The sequence below is a fragment of the Nyctibius grandis genome, chromosome 9, assembly GCF_013368605.1.
Source record: "Nyctibius grandis isolate bNycGra1 chromosome 9, bNycGra1.pri, whole genome shotgun sequence".
NCBI lineage: Eukaryota > Metazoa > Chordata > Aves > Nyctibiiformes > Nyctibiidae > Nyctibius > Nyctibius grandis.
The window spans coordinates 32,521,544-32,539,303 of NC_090666.1; the positions used below are offsets into that span (position 1 = coordinate 32,521,544).

The 17,760-nt window shown below is 40.2% G+C and overlaps 1 protein-coding gene across 1 annotated transcript in view; it reads left to right on the forward strand.

The window, feature by feature from the left end:
- The window catches only part of KALRN (kalirin RhoGEF kinase), a 526,387-nt gene that overhangs the window by 207,030 nt on the left and 301,597 nt on the right, over positions 1–17,760 (forward strand). Inside the window, 2 exon segments of the mRNA XM_068408148.1 lie at positions 3,559–3,751; positions 7,868–8,380. Of these exon segments, the coding sequence (XP_068264249.1) occupies positions 3,559–3,751; positions 7,868–8,380 (706 nt within the window).

The following is a 17,760-nucleotide window of genomic DNA, read 5'->3' on the forward strand; positions in this document are numbered from 1 at the left end:
AATTCTGTAGATGAGACTACAGACCCACAGGTCTTGTTACAGGTTAGTACCATTCATCTCATTAAAGAAAAAAAGTGCAAGCAGAGCCACTTCTGCAAGACTGTGAGCAAGGTTCTTGAAACAGAGTTAGATTTGCTCAAAATGATAAATACCATCCATTTGTACATTATCTGCACTATAACTGAAAAGGGGTATCTACCTTTTCACTTATTTTATTTCATACAGGAACTTACATGCCTATGTGACCAATCAAGTAGGGAAATCCTCTTTGTAATTAAGAGGATTGTACTGAGTTTTGTATTACTCGTGAAATAGTTGTTACTTGTTGATGTGTTTTGAACCTAAGAAATCTATGATTATTTTCCTTCCTTTCCTCCTTCTCCATCCCTGCATCTTATCAGTTTCGTAGTTGAAAATGTACGAAGTTGTTGAAAATTTGGTCTAGTTACAAGGAATATGGATAGTGATGGTAGGGAATGACTGCTTATTATCAGGAAGCATCTTGACCCTTACCCATGGGCTGGTGTCCCAGCCTGGCCCACAGGGTCAGTGGCTGTTCTGTGTCCACCAGAAAAAGCTGGGGAATCATTACCCTTTCTTCTTCCACTGAAAACATACTGTGAAGTCTCCAAAAACCTGAAAGTAGGTATTTAGGGTGTGGTGGAGCTTTTTTTCACGCACACATGCTTAGGCATGGTGTGCTGATGGGAATGGGCAGCAGTACTGTCAGCTCCCTCCACTGCTTCTCTGCACCTCCAGGGTCCGGGGAGGCTGTAAACCTTCAGTAAACACAGAATCCAGCCCATAGTTACATCTCTTAGTTCCCTATCTGCAATATCTATCTTACTGCAGGCTGAACTTCCAGTTATGGTGGTATGTAATTGTGGGTGTCAAGATGATATCACACTGCCTATGCTCTAAAGCTGGGGGCAGGGTCTGATTTTGGGTCTAAGACTTTAGTTCACGTTCATAAATGGAAGACGTTAGTCCCTCAGGACATTCCTGTTCTGCTTACTGAAACAAGTTTTTCTGTTGTTCATCAGTAAGTATTAAGTTATTGTTTTAGATCAGCTTTGGTAAGTTGTCAGGTTGGCAGCAGCCATGGGGAGTTGGAATGAAGTTAATATTGGCTATGCCTTGCTGTGGTTGCAATGGGGAGTGGGTGGGTGGGTATTTATTTATTTGTGTCAGAAAAGACAGATTGTGCTTACCTGTTACTGTGTCTGCTGTTGGGGCTGTCCACGTGCCCGTATGGCTCCTGGATCTCTTCACCAAGTGTTTGAAGAAAAATCAGTCCTTGGAAAAGTCAGTTCAGTATAACAGGAATCGGTGACTTGGCAGAAGTTACTGAAGACCCTATAAACCTTTGCAAGAAAAAAAAAAAACAGCAAAACACAAAACTCCTTCTCTTCATCGCTTTCTGATTGATTCTTTGTCTCAGCTCTCTTTCCAAAGGGCAAGAGGCAGTAGCACCACCAACAAAGCTTCTTTTACAGCCTTTTTGGCATTAGTTACGGAAGGATCAGATGTCTGACCTTTCAGCAGTAGGTAAAAGGAGAATAAAAAGATCTATATTCCTGACAGTGTCTGGAAGTGCCTGGCCTCCCTAGTTTTTCTTTGTACTGACTGTTGTATGTGGTGTGCTCTAGATGTGCCAGTAATGTTAAGGCAGAGGACCAAGTTTGTTGGCTTTGACTGCTCCTTCCTGGCACTAAGTTGAGACTGTTCAAGTTAGCAAACTCTTAACATGGCAAAATCTGCTTTGCCATGGGTGGTCCATCTGTGCACAAACCTTTCTAGATACCGGTAAGGTAACCAAGGACTCTTAAGTTATATGTGTTAATCCAGTGTGCCTCCTATGAAGGACATCCCTGTCCTTGTTCCAGCCCAGAAACCTAGTTATGATTTTTATAGACTTGTTTTCAGTGAGATATGTAGGAGCTGGATCTTATTAGCAGAGAGAGTGCTTTAAGAATTTAGAGAGGTAGAGTATAGTGAAAATCATCCTGCGTGTTTGTGCACTGAGAGTATTTGTGTGGAGGCTAAACAGTCTTACAACTTCTGCATTATAAGCATACTTAATAATATCTGTCCTCAGCATATTTCAGATTCATTCCAGTGATATCAACACTTACTATTTTAAATTACCTTACATATGCCTTTATGTCCACAGTATTCATCCTATTTGTGTTGATGGTCAGTTTGCAGAAAGGTCAAAGGTACTATATTCGTGTATTAAAGAGGATTTTTTGTTCTGTACCTCACTGTTGCATTTATTATACAAAATTTGTTCATGTTCTGCCATGTTTCTCTTCTTTATCAACTGTTCTTTCTGTTTTCATCTTTCTTTCTTCTTTCCACACTTCCTTTCTTCCAACAGCTTCTCCTTCTTTGGAAAAGGCTGTGACCTCCACTCTACCTTAAAAGAAAAAGCAAACAAAAATAAGATCAGTAGGTAGACTATTCTGGCATTTTTAGTGCATCACCAATGAATTCTACTCATTTACCATACCAATAATGTTGCTGGGGATGGAGAATTTCACATTTTCTGAAAGCGCTTGAGGCCTAAAGCAGGCACCATAGCTCTCAAGACTTCAATGCCATGTATGGCAGATATATGAGCCCGTCAGTCAGAGGAGTAGACTCTTCCTAAATCTCATCAAATGTTGGATGCTGAAGATGGAGGATGACACTTTTAAGCCATACCTCTTTTTCTGAGGAGCAATACCACATCCCTGGAAAAGCTATGCTGAAAGCTGCCCAGATTTGACTTGAATCAACGTGTCCTTTTATTCTTTCTCCTCTCTTCTCCTGAGGAAAAAGGGGGGATGTGTTTGCAAGCTAATGCTCTGGTGCTTTTGGACCGCATGCATTGGCAATGACCAGGCCAGATAACTGTCTTGAACTTTTGAGAAGCAAGGAGCACAGGCTGGCAGAAAAATATGACTGCAGATTGAAAAAGATCCTGCAACATTTGGAAGATCAATCAGGAGGGGAAAGGGCCCCGATTTTAACAGTGCACATGCTGAGTCACAAGGACCTTCCTTGCAGGGAATGATTGCCAGGCACTTTTCTGGAAATTACACTTTTTAAAAAGCGCTTAAAGGGTCCTCTAAAAATGAAGGCACACAAATTTACAAGTGGCCAGCAATGTTAAGGCACAGGACCCTGCTTGTTGGCTTTGGCTGTGGATTGCATTCAATATGTTGAAAGCAGAATCGGTTGTGTGTACACATAAGTAGCTTCTATACAGATATATTTGATTCTGTTTTCAATTGTGTGAAAGTATGTATGTTTTCAGGGAAAATTTGAATTACATGTATTTGGGAAATTAGAGATTAAACTGTAATATATACACTTGAATTTCATGTAAATTAGATTATGGTAAAATTAATATAGCCTTTCATATAGCCTTTATGCTGTGCTATCTTTTGCCTTTTATTTTGAAGTATATAATTTCTTGCTTTGCTCTGAAGCACTGAACTCTAGAAACAAAAGTTAAGTCTCAGTGTGACTGTCCACAATATTAATTATCTTGACATGCTTTTATTCCTACAGCGAAGATGTTTGTAAACGAGGATTCACTGTTATTATCGATATGCGGGGATCCAAATGGGATTTGATCAAGCCTCTCCTAAAGACCCTTCAAGAAGCCTTTCCTGCTGAGATTCATGTTGCCCTGATTATAAAACCCGATAATTTCTGGCAGAAGCAGAAAACTAACTTCGGCAGTTCCAAGTTTATCTTTGAGGTAAGAGCCATATGAGAGACATATGGTAAAGCATTATCTCTGATAAGAAATTTTCTTCGGGTAAAAAAAAATTCCCAAGCCCTGTGACTGAGAGGAAAAAAAAGACATCTGAGGACTGTTTGCAGGAGCGGGGTGATGCCCTGGCATCAGGTTGCCTTCTGAGCACACTGGTGGAACAGGATGCACGTTTTATCTCAGAGGTTCACGTAGATAGTTCATGTTGGTGAGGGTTTTTTGTTGTATTTATTTTTGGTGGTGTTGCATTGAGTCTTTCCTTTGTTTCTCTTAGTAAAAAACCCCACCAAATCAGTCAATATACTAAAGACAAAGTTCTCTAGATGCTAATGTATGAGTTTGTTAGTTGACCTCTACCCAAATTCAGGTAGTGGCTTTTTTTAATAAAAGACATTTATACTAAATTTATCTATATATTGTTACCGCTTTAATTTAATTGAGATTTACAATTCAAAGGTAACATTAACAACTCATTTTAATGATAAGTTGCCTTGGCAGGTTCTTTGAGCAGTAACCAATATACAAGAACTGTATAACTAAAGGGATTTTACTAACTTTGTCATTGGTGAAGACAAACCAGCTGTGTTCTCTTAGTGCATTTTTGGTTTCTGTGAATTTCAGCTTCTTACCCAAAGAGAAGCAAAGTTGAGGTGCATGAAGTGCTCATACATCAGTCATGCCCAGCCATGAGTTAGTCGTGGTGTTTGTTTTTTTTTAATTTGCTGAGAAACAATTCTGTCATTGGCCGTCTTACTTACCAATCTAATTTCAGAGAGACACTCAGATTCTGCATCTCTGGAACTCAGAAGAGAATTTGACTATAGTTCTTAATGTTGACTGCAGTGGAAGACTATATTTAAGTACATATTTAAGATCTGTTGAAGTCAGTGTGATATAAATATGTCCTTATTTTCAACCTCTTCTTAAAAGCACTCTTGAATTGCAACAGGCAACTGGATTGGTGTTAAGCATTAACAATTCCTCACACTTACTGAAATCGCTGCCCTGGCAGAAGTGGCTGCCATTACAGTGCAATGAGATTGGCAATGCTGCCTGTGGGGAATGAGAGGGATCGAGGCAGTGGGAAGGAGAAAGGAGATGTGTCGGTACAGAAGAATGTGGAGCAGGAGGGAGCCTGTGCATAGACTAGTAATAGAATAGGTTTTGGTGATGAGGAGCTTCTGTTTAAAATATATATGGGCACTAAGGGGCAGTCCCATAGTAGCCCAAGAAAAGACAGTTTATGCATGTATATCCAACACTGAATTTCAATCCTTTAGTGCTTTAGTAAACAAAAGCAATGTCTTCCTAGAGCTTCAAAACCCAGACGTAAAGTAACAGAGTTCAAATATATATTTTTAGAACATTTGTTTGTTCTTAAAATGAGTTAATACTTTCTGGAGGTTTGACATATTTTTTTATTGTGTGGAGCTGGTGTGATGATAGTGATGATAGTGAATCACTATGATAGTGATGATAGTGAAGAGTAAACTGTGGTCAAGCTATTCTTCATAGTTACAGCTCTGAGTCTGTATTGTGTGAAAAGCTCTGGACTCATTTGCCGTACATGCTGGCACGCATTAAAGGTATATTCATTTTGTGTGTGTGCCTTTGAGCCTTAGTCTGTCTGCTGGGCTATTCACATGGGTGTCTGTAACGGTTCACAAATTTTTTGACTGGATGAGGAGAGTCAGTGCTTTCGCTGTCTGTTGGACCACCTGCAGACACCCAGAACTGATGAGTCCTTCAATTCTATGATTTTAAAAAGATTTCTTAAGCTGTGGTCCACTGTACAGTAGACCCCCTGCAATATACACACCACAATCCAGGAACTTCTGTTTTAAAGGATTCTTGTGGATGCTGCTGCTTATCGGTAGGCTCTGGGGCAGCTCACGCTCACTTGTAAGAACTGTGAATATCAAATAAGCATCGCAGGTCAATATGACTTACATTTATTTGATTTCTGTGGGGCAGCACACGGGTACCCTCTCTGCACTGAACCATCATGGTGATTTCCCACAGCTGTGATCAAACACAAGGTCCTTGGCAGGAACAGACTGCAGTGGAAGGCAATGGAAGTCTCTGTTGAATACCCCCATCTACAAACTCAGCAGTAACCAGTGTCAGTTTTAAGGGCAGATTCTGCTTTTGAGCTTAATGAAGCATTATGCATGTGCCAGGGCAGTGTATGACCCTTAGTGGAGGCTAATGATCTGGAATTTGTGTTGTGAGACTCTGGCAGAATGATTCTGTCACAGTCCAGGGAGTGAAGCATGCCCGCAGATCATCATGTGAAGAGAAGAGGAAGAAAAGGCTTTGGCTGACGTATGTGGACTCCAGAGCTTCCTGTCACTTTGAGGAATGGACCAGGCAGCTTAGTTAGCATTAAATCAGAAGCGCCTTCAAGATTATTTTCTTTCTCCTGCCAAAAGGGTTTAAATAGTGGGCAGCACTTTTTAAAGTGATTTCTAAGAGAAAGATGGGTGACGCCTAAGAGACAGCTACTTACCACTTACCTGCCTAAATGAGGTTGTTTTCATGAGAGTTTCAAGAACAACTTAAAGAAACAAATCTGAATAAAGAAATCTGCTGCAGAATTCATGAAATGAAAAGCCTTTCTGCTATATCATCATGTCAAATTCTGTTCATGATAAGAGCAGTACTTGCATTAGCATGACACACTGCAGGGGGAATGCCCAGGTATTAGCCATGAAGATAAGCCTTTTCGTGACAGGCAGTTAAACTCTAAACTGAATTATCTTCAAGGGGTCAGTGTCCAGGTCAAGAGGTTTAGAAATTTGAAATCCCTCTGAAGCTACATACTTACCTTCCCATTGTTTGTTGGCTCTTCCCTCTCTCCTCCCCCTTCCCCAAAGCAAGGAACATTGCAAGAAAGTTTTAAAATAATCTTTCTGCTGAGCATAAGTTCAATACAATCTCAATTTTAATACATTGCAGAATGCCTGATATTTTTAGATGGATACAAATTGGAAGAAAAGCCTATTATTAACTTTAAACCAGTGGGCAGCCTGCTATTTTGGACATAATTTAGGATAATGGACAGGACCTGAGGTATTTTTCTTTGTAGATGACTTTTACAAGATTGCTGTGATTATTGGGTGCCTCCACTTCCAAAGAGCACGAACTCTGACATTCTTTAGGGCCTGATCTTTAGGGGACAGATGTGCAGTCACTGATGAATATCACAGGCTCTAAAGGGCTGCCAACTTGGGTGTTAACATGACAGAACTGAAAATCTCTAGTAACATACGAAACCCTGTGCTCATATGTCAGAAAAAAATAATTTGTCTAAAATAAATTGGAGCAGCCATCAGTTGTTGAGTCCTTCAGCTGTAATCTGCTTTCCAGGCACACAGTGCATTTCTCTATCACTGATTACTGAATCTGAATGAATTAAAACCTTCTCTCATTGATTGTGTATGATTCGTGAGCAGTACTTTGTATTAGCAATAAATTCGAATTGTTAATACTCCAATGACATTTCACTTTTACATTGATTTTGGCTTAATTACATTAGAAATTACTAATATGAAAGAGATCCGCCTGTGGCAAAAGCCAACTGGAATAATCTGGAAGAAAAAAACAGCACATTCTGTGTTTTGGCAGGTCACAATACCTGCTTTGGTTCATATGCCTAAAACTTTTGCTGCTCTGTAGCCACTAGCCTGAGTGTAACACAAGTAGCAGAATCCCTGTAATCCCACGTATCTGTTTAGTGAACAGTCATGTCCAGATATCCAACAGCTGCAGTAAGAACTCTTCAGTGTCCAACTGGGTTAAAGTAATCTGTGGCAGAAGCATTCTCATAATGTGTTTTTGATAGTCAGGCCAGCTGAAAAAGATAGCTATTATTCCAGTAAATATCATGTCTCTTAATAAATACATAAATAAGTGCCATTAATAGAAGAGTTTTCAATCCAATTAATTCATCAAAATAAACACAGTCCTCATCATCTTTTACAATGTTCCTTCAAATATATATTGATGAGGAGAATAATCCCTTCATGCTATTTATGGATTGCACTGTTATTTCTGATTAGACAGTCACTGATTCAAATGCTGTCATTTTCCCTTCCTTAGACAAGTATGGTATCTGTTGAAGGCCTGGCAAAACTCGTAGATCCTTCTCAACTGACGGATGAGTTTGAAGGATCCTTGGATTACAACCATGATGAATGGATAGAGTTGCGTGTCTCCTTGGAAGAGTTTTTCAACAGTGCCATCCATTTATTATCAAGGCTGGAGGATCTCCAGGAAATGCTGGCTAGGAAGGAGTTTCCAGTTGATGTTGAGGGTTCAAGAAGGCTGATTGATGAACACACACAGCTTAAGAAAAAAGTTATTAAAGCTCCTGTGGAAGAACTGGATCGTGAGGGTCAGAGGTTATTACAATGCATAAGAAGCAGTGATGGTTTTTCTGGTAGAAACTGCATTCCTGGAAGTGCAGATTTTCAAAGTCTTGTGCCAAAGATCACCAGCCTTTTAGACAAGCTGCATTCTACCCGGCAACACTTGCATCAGATGTGGCATGTCCGCAAGTTGAAATTGGACCAGTGCTTTCAACTCCGGCTTTTTGAGCAAGATGCTGAGAAGGTAGGGAATAATCTCTTCCTTTCATACTTTGACCAAGACTTTATTGCAAGGACACTGTCATCATATTTCTATAATTAGCAACATGAGGTTGCCACATTATAGGTGTAAATCTCATGTTGCCAGCAGATGTACTTGATGTGACTTGTAAACCAAATTCACTGAACTAATTGTTGGAGGTAGCAGGCATAATAATAGCCAAGAATAACTTGTCTGTGTCACTTTTGATGAAAGTTAACCTGCTTTTTTGTGCCACAATGGGTACATTTGGTAGACATTAGCACGAGAATCAGGCTTTTTTTCCAGGTTTCTTTTACTAAGCCTATGAATATATTTATCTACATGTCACAGCACCTACAGAAGAATGATTTTAGGGTTTGATTCACTATGATTATTGTTTGCACTTCTTGTGAGTCTATGGGAAATTTGTAGTTTAAATCCTCCTAATTGTTATCTCGAACAACATTTTCATTTTCCCTTTCCTGGGAAATCGCAACTGAATTTGCAACTGGTAAAATCTTTAGTAATGGCTTTGTACAAAGGACATGGCCACTTAGTTCCCACAGCATGAGATCTGAGACTGTGTTTAGGTTAAATATATAAACAGACCAAGAGAAAGTATTCTGAAATGACAGCAGCATGCAAAACTCAGTGTGGCTGTTTTGCATTAAAAAGCACATAAGGATGGCATTTAAATTCATATCTGACACTGAGTCAGTGGCCAAGATTCCTGTTCACCAGCACAAGACTTTATCTGAGAAATATTTAACATTAAATTATTTCATAGAGATTGCATTGCAACTTTGTATTTCTTAGATGTTTGTAATGTAGCGTATCAGCCTGAAAAGCACATAGGGTGTCTCGAAATGAAACACAGTATACAAAAGTATTTAGAGCAGCAGAAGCACAGGTAAGTAACGTGGCTTTAGGAAGCTGTAGTTTCACAGGTGTGCAATACCGCTGCGGAGTTACATCCCCACTCCCTGCCTCTTCAGAAGATACTAATTCAGGAACCTGTAGTAGATAGGGAAGGTCCCTGCAAGCAAAGCAGAATAGCTTGTCATGTTTGTTAAAAGGCTGGCTAAAAACCAACCAGAGTTCCCTAACCAGGTCTCATACACAACATCACCTCCAAATTTCAGTAATACACAGTAAAGCAAGCTTCTTACTACTTCTAGTATTTGTCTGCTGTTTGCCTCTGGAAGCATATGCAGGTACTGATTTCAGTGAATTTATTTTAGAAAACTGTGTTGTGCTAGAGTCTTGGCAGTCTCACTTTCTTAACACAGAAGTGCTTGACATCTGGTTAAGTGGTTTCGTGAGAAGTCTTTGCTGCACATTTAAAATTCTAGGCCACAGAAGCAGGATATTCTCAGTGAAAGGTACTGAGCTCTTGGACTCATGTTTTTCTAGTCTGTATATCCATCAAAAGCACCAGTCTCTGAATCTTCTCCACTTAATGTATGATCCAGTTGTTTGACTTCTGTGTCTGCCTGGACCCAGGAGGAACAGCGAAAGAAACGGAGACCTCATGTGCAGGGGGTTCTCACTGAAGATTATTTTTTTAATCAGCTGCAAATTAATATTATTTTTAAAACATCAGGGAGAAGCTGAAACAAATCTAATCTTCAGTAGTGCAGAGCAAGACAAGACATTGGTTTTCAATGCATATACTAAATATATCTAAGGGAGGCTAGGACTGGAAAGGCTCCGTCATTGTATGATCAATCCTCCTATTGGGAAAACTTTGAATTCAGATGAGTCCCTCTAAAATGCGAGTCACTGCAGCATCACTCAAGAATGCATAAGAGCAGAGTTTTTCCTCCAAATGCTACAATTTTTTCTTCTTCTTCCTTTTCCTTCTGTGTCACATGCTATAAGGATAGCCCTCACTGCTGTCCTTCCCAGCGGTGGCTGTGTTTCACTCAGTGCTTCGGTTTGGATTTTCAGTTTCTTTGGGATTATTCAGATGACCACTGCTTACTAACATAAATTTTAATTTTTATTTGTGATTATTATTTGCTAATAATATTAGCCAATTATTATTTTTTAGCAAATTATTATTATTATTAAAGTTATAAGCTGTAAGGCTCTCAGATCGAGTGAGTGTCTGAGAAGTTGTTGTTGCCAAGCACTGTTCTGTAATGTTGAAGGAAGTCTCCGATATATTTTTCCTTTCTGTCTCCTGAACAGGCATAAAAGGATAGTGTGATTCAAGTCTGAGCATTGTGACAGCTAGGTTCTTTGCATTTGTTATTCTGAGGCTGTTCAGTGTAAAGTTTAGGCAAGTCAGCAGCTAAATGAAACTTTTGAGGTGAAGAAAGAAACAGTGAGAACGCGATTCCTGCCTTTTTAACACTGTCTGCCTTGAGCAATTCCTGATTGATAAAACTGGCATTTTGATCTTCTCGCTCTCTCTTGTTCATCCATCTCACATTCACTAAACACACAGTCTTGCTTTGGCTTCTCTGAGTGGCCCTGCTTGCATTTCCTTGACTACTACATTTGCTCGAATAATAGAAAATATTTTGTGGTTTTATACTATCAGATCAGTGTTTTTAATCTTTTCAGTTTCTGAGTCCCTAAAATTCTTCCAGGGAAGGTTGCAGACCCTTTTACTTCACATTTTGCACGTGTAGATGTAAAATATTGATGTGCTTATTCTCCTTAGCTGCCTTTTCCAGATCTCTTTGAAGTAGTCTGACCATCCCAGACTGGAAAATACTTGTCTCATAAAATGTTCAGAGCTAAATCCAGTCTGAGCGCTGTCTCCACTGTATAAATAGCCACCACAGTGTGTCTGTGTCTTGAATTTTAAAGTTTCCTGGTACCTCCATTTGCTCAGTTGCACTCTACCCTCTACAATTAGGTATGGTAGTAGAGCCAGGATGGTCTTCGTCTCCTGGGGAGAGGCACAGCTCTTTCCGTATAACCTGGATATGTCATTTAGTGCTAATCAAATGACAGCTCTAATACCCTGTGAAAGCTCAAACTCTTAACATAAAATTCTGACTATAAATAAGGTTTGGGGGCCTTTTAAAATATCTCTGTATACTCGTTAGGTGATATTTTAGGAAACCTGTTCTAATAAGGAGAAAATGGACAAAGACTTTCCGTTTTCTGGACACCTCTGATTTTAAAAAGTTCAGATGTCCTCATTGCCTCAAAAGTTCCTAAAGTCAGAAAAAACAAGGGGACACAAGAAGGAAAAAACACACAGTATTTTAAGGTAGGTTAATTTTTGAACCCCTTGGTATTAAAATACCCCAGATGTTCAAAGCAAATCAATTCATTTTTTTCCACCCTATAGATCCCCTCTATTGGAACATTTATAAATGACAGTCACTGGCTGGACACAAATTATTCAAATTACAGGTATTAGAACTTACAGAAGGTCTGTATAGTTGTGTGCTGAGCAACTCATATTATTAGCAAAATAAAAGGAGGTGGTGACAGTCACACCCTGGCTTCTCCCACTCAGGTCAACGGGAGAGAGCAGAGCTGTCTGTGGAGAAACTTTGTCTCCAAGTCAAGCCTTTTGGGTTTTATTTTGCTGTGCTGGGGCCAAGGGAGAGGAAGAGTTGGGCTCTCACATAGGCACAAGCAGTGCAGTGAGACTGAATCCCCAGATGGAGACTGGAAGCTCCTTGAAGCTCAAGTCAGCAGGCGGGTCAGCCACATGGGGAGCTTTGGCAGAATGGTGTGAGGAAGTTCACATGCTGTGCAGCGCTGACTGTAATGATCTGCTGATAAATAACACATTTCAGCCGCTGGTGTAGCCCTGACCCTCACCGCTCAACAAATTCATTCCTCACCAACTAATATATACATATGTATGTACATATATATCATTTTGAAACTAGAACTGAGGCTTCACTGTGTTTTTACTGAGTAACAGGGAAAATATTTTTAGCCATTAGTAACATGAAAAAATGTTTTCCAGTCTAAATTGAATATTGTTTAGAACAAAAAACCCACAATCAACTTAGATCCAACTGTTAGAACTATCTGAGAAATGTTAATTGGTTGGTTGAAAGCTGGACAGGGAGAAGAATTCAGGCAAGAGTCCACATGTTTTGCACTTGAATAAATACCAAAAAAAGACGAAAAATATCCTTACACTCTGCACTTTCCAGCTCTTCTGGAAATCATTTGTAACTGGAACCCAACTTGACTTTTGTAGGAATTTCCCCATCATTCTGGGTTGGTTCCATATCAATTTTACTACCCTGGCATGTATGTGAATGAGAAACAGTTATTGTGATCAACATTGTCCACGTTAAGTATAAACAATATAGTCATCAACTGGACTGAACCAAGGATCTCTACTGTAAACTTGTTACACCAGAGCAAAGAAGGAGCAGGCTGCTGTAATATCATTAGGGTCAGCCTCTAACGGGAGGCAGAGGAGACCTCACATGCTCTCTCTGTCCCCTCCTTCCTGACTTTCTACAGTAGAGAGTCCACTACACAAAGACAAACTCCAAAAGATGGCAATGGTAGTTAGAAAATGCTATGAGTTAATTTCACTGGAAGTTTGCAGTGGGAGAAATATTTTATTTGGATAGGGCCAGCTCTGTGGAAAGTCTAGAGGGAAACCACAGGCCACATCTAGTCTTCAAGGGGCAGTGAATTAGCAGGCTTGCAGTCAAAACCGTCTGCCTCATCCATACTAAAGCCTTCCTTTGAAAAACACAGCTCTGCCTCTGATTTTCCCTGTGGAGCAGGCTATGGGAAGTTGTGCTGGCTGCCGGGGGCTACTGTGGTACTGCTGCTCTGCGGGTGGCTGCAGTGAGAGGGAGCGGAGGGCATGGCCTGTAGCTCCTACCTGGAGTTCCTGGTTTAGAATCTAACTTAACACCATACAGAGTTAGTCTAGAAAAATACAGAGACGCTCCAGCTCCACAGCAAAGTCAAAGGGAGAGAAGATTATCCAAGAAGTGTATAATCTGAGTATTTGAACCATGCTCACACTGTTATTGGAGTATTACACCTGCCAAAGGTTCATGTTCCTCAGAAGGAAGGAATGCTCTGCAAGCTACTCTTTGTCTAAAAAGATGCAGGATAACTTTGATGGAATAATAGAATGCAAAATGTGGAAAATTACCCTGTGGTTTAGGGGGAAAAAAGATGGTTTTCAGAAAGAAATATTGATATATTGCTGTTTGAGAGAAGGGAAACTATCAGTGCATATGTGATTGTATAATACATATCCACTTCAACGGTTTCATACATTACTTCCCCTTTTGCTGCACTTAAAAATTCTGATGCTGTATGTTCTGTAATAAAATGCATTGCAAATCTGATGATATGATCCTTCTAGCTAATAGGAAGCGGTTTATTTTATTACAGTCCATTAAGTAGAGCAATTGTAGCTGCTCCTTTAGCAAGTGATGCTGTGTGAGGAAGCATTTCCTAGAAATGCGTCTTAGCTGACTTTCTGAAAAAGCAGCATAAGAAAGATTAAAAAGATCGGCAATACCTTCACTTCTTTATTTCCCATCACCTCTACATTTTCTTCTTCTAGCAGTGTTGAAAGACCCTGAGAGTGATGCATCAGCAGACGATAGAGTTTTCCTGTTTACAACATGTCGTATTAACCCTCAAGGATTTGTGCAATGCCAAAAGCCATAGCACCTGGGACAGACTCCTCTGACTGAGATGAAATCCACTTAGTGAAGGACCATTTCCCCTCTCTTATTTCACTGCTGGAAGCACTTGCTTTCTTTGATCTGTTCTATGTGCCATATATACAATTGCCTCCAAGATTTCATGTGAAATGTTGGCTTAGAAATCACAGTAAGGGGGACGTGTCCCAGGGAGTGAGACTGGGAAACCAGTGAGGAAAGTACTGAGGAGGTGATGTTGGGAGCCGTCATATGTGAAATGAGTACCAAGCGCATGAGTTCTGGGGAGGTGGTTAACTAGGACCGGGGAGGAGGCAGGAAGCATATTAAGAGGGGAAAGAACCAGAATCAGGATTAATAACGAGAGCACATCCTTAGTGTCTTGCACCAAGGAGAAGTACATACACCTCCTGTGCTGTTCCACTGCGAAAGGATTTGTTACTGAATGAATGGTATTTAACAGTTAACAGTAATAATCATACAGGCATAATAAGCATGGATTAGACATGGATTTTTGCATAGGATTTAGATTTCATTTAAGCTACATGAACACCGCATTTGTGTGCAGAACTCAGCATGTCCTGGATTTGCCATCGAAGTACTTACACCATGGATATCGTAACAGCACAGTAAGTGAGTGTCACAGTAAGGAGCTTTCCTGGAGATTTTGAACATGGGGGGTGTGGTTAGACCTGAGGTAAGCTCCATAAGACTTTCACAATAAAAGGAGTCAATAAAGCTTAGTGTCTTCTGCAGAGATATTTGACTGAGGGTCTAAGTGAGGCTCATTTAAGCGTGTTACTTTCATCCTTAGCCCATCCCAAATGCCTGTGCAGACAAAGAAGGACAGAGGCCTTGGGGTACAGATACTGAACGGGAAAGGCACTGAATTGGGGCCTGTGTTTGTGAACATGCATGTGTTTGCAGAGAGCTTTATAAGAAGAGTGACCAAGAATTTACTGCTAAGCATAAATGAAATCCCTTACCCATAGTCCCAGAAAAAGAGTTCTCAGAGATCACAAGGGCTCCATTTGTTGTTGCTACCTAACCCTCTCAACCCAAAGCAGCTGCTTCTCTATTCATCAGGTGAAACCACTCAGTTTCAGGCTAGTCTTAGCTGCAGCCCCTGACCTGACTGCATTTTGGTACTTGAGGTCTCCCTGAGTTGTCTGCTAAAAAGACAGAGGCCTGGTCCTGTAAAGCAGAGAGAGTCTCAGCTTCTATTGAAATTAGTGAAAGACTCACGGTCTCTTACAGAGTTCCCACTGACAGGTATTCAGTGAGCCAGTGCTGTTAGAGCCCAACGTCCAGGAGCCGTGTAGCCACCATCCCTGGCTACTGTCTCTGGCTCTAGCCTTACTGATTGCAGGGTTAGCAACTCTGCCACCCACTTACAGAAACGGGACCTTATTTCCAGCTGTCTGTGCTGGTGCCTCTCTGCAGTATTCTAGTTATGTTAGTACACATTTGCAACATTATGGGCAGCCTGATTTGCCAGCGCTTGCAATAGTCCTAACATAAGAAAATCAAGCTTTGCAAGTGTTCCTCACACAATTGGTTCTTATTTTTAAGCTATAGAAGAAATACACAGATCTCTACATTTATGGATCTGGAATAAACATTGCTCAAGAGCAACATTTAGTCAAAGTATTTTAACTTGCTTTAGCCAGTCTTTTTCTCTGTCTTTTCTCGTGCATATGGACTCTTGCACAGAGCACATAGTGTCTCTCCTCTCCTGAAACCGTGTTTCCATATCTGGCATCTACTATCTCATACTGCCAGTGAAAAATGCTTTCTTTTATCATCTGAAGTTTCCCTTAGCATATGGTGCCTTTTTTGGTATAGAGATTCTCACTAGATGACTGTTCTTCCCCATTAATAAAATCAGACTTGGGATGCCAATGCTGGGAAGGAAAGTCAGATATCCATCTAAATAAGCTGCCGTATGAATACAAGTTCATCATCTTGTGCCATCCTTTGTACTTAAGCCCTCTCTGAAACTAAAACAGCAGAGAGGATAAGCTCCATGTTCAACATGAAGTGTTTGCTCTGACAGAATTTCTAATACCAGGCAGAACACGAAAAATGGGTGCAGATAGGTCCCTAAATTGTTGAATTGGCAGACACCATCTTACAGTATCAGATCCTAAAGTGTTGGAAAGATAATTATATAGAGGATATGGAAAGCAGGCTTAAATTGAGGTTGAACTGGGTGCACAAACAGTAGTTAAGTGCATGTTCATATGGCACCTAGCGCAGTAAGGTACTGAATCTGGTTGGGGTATTGGCCATTTCCAACAAAGTAATGCAGATTTACAGTTGAAAATTGCCCTTGGAGATGTGGGGGTATGGAAACATTCCTACTGAATACAGATATGTGTATATGATTTGGGTTGCTTTAGTGTAGTACTGGGAATATTCTGCTTCACTTAAGATGTTTTGTGCAAGACCTTTCTAATAGCATTGATCAAGGACAAAGGATCAACACAGGAAAATCATATCAAAGGGAGAAACTGTATATCCATCCTTAAAAATCTGTGTATTTCCCCAAATGAACCTATGCCAAATGTAATCACTTTTATTTAATTACTTCACACATCTTAGAACAAAGGAGGCTCTAATAAAACAGGTGAGAACTGAAAGCATGTAGCCATTACTCTATTGTAACAGCAGTTTTTCATTAATTTTCAGTGTTTATTCAAATGTGTTCTCTGTCATGTTTCTTTTTTTTTGCATTTTAAAATAATTGAACTCTTGCTACTGAGTACTGCTCCTGCTTTGTCTTGAAGCACATCAGTGCTCTCTGTCACGGATGAGCCACTATGAGGTATTCCGATGCAGCCGAATAAACAGTATGATGTTCTGAATGCTTCTTTACTGATTTTTTTTCTGAAGCTTGGTGGTAGCAAAACATGGCTTAGGTTCATGGATTCCCCAAATTACTGGGTTTATCTAGTCTCAGACTTATTTTTTTCCCTTTTTTTTAAAAAAACAAACAAAAGAACATAGTTTGCCTAGAAGCAGAAAAAAATGTTATAACAAGGGGTGGTTTTGCACGGAGTGTGTGTTGACAGTTCCTTGCAATGCTGTGAGCATAGATGTCATGTGCTGAAGTTTTCAGAGTGGGATCAGCACTTTCCACTTTGGAAGGCTCTGAGAGTGGCAGCTAAACTGTGGCAAATCTGCAATCTCCCTCACCTAGTCATGGACATGAAAGAATTATTGGGGAGATGTGGGGTAAATCCTCTTTGGCATCTATAAGGATAAATTACCTGCAAAAACCTTCATCTCTTAACAGGAAGATGAATCCTGCATAGCTGATATCTTTCAGTTCAGGAACCTACATGCTGGGACTTAAGTCTTTGCAGACTCTGGCTCTGAATTAAAGATGCAGCCAGCTGACGTTTGCTCTGTTTAATATGAAGTAGGCTTCTGACAGGTTGCTAATGCCAGCCTCAGTTTGTTGCCCCCCAGTCTAAAGTGGAGAGTTGCTGGAGTAAGAAGTAATCGTGGGGGGCTCTGTGGGAACTGTTCATTACTTTGACCACTGCTAGTCACATTTAACAAGATCTTGTTCTTGGTATCTGCAGGAACGAACAGATTTTTGCAAGACCAGGAGATCATTATAGAAGTTTTTAACTTCCCTCAAAGCACAGAGTTAATTTCTTCTAATTGGATTGTAAAATCAAAATGTCTTCACTATTAGTGATATTCCAAAGGAGCCTGCAGCTTTTTCACAGTGTTAGGCTTTTATCC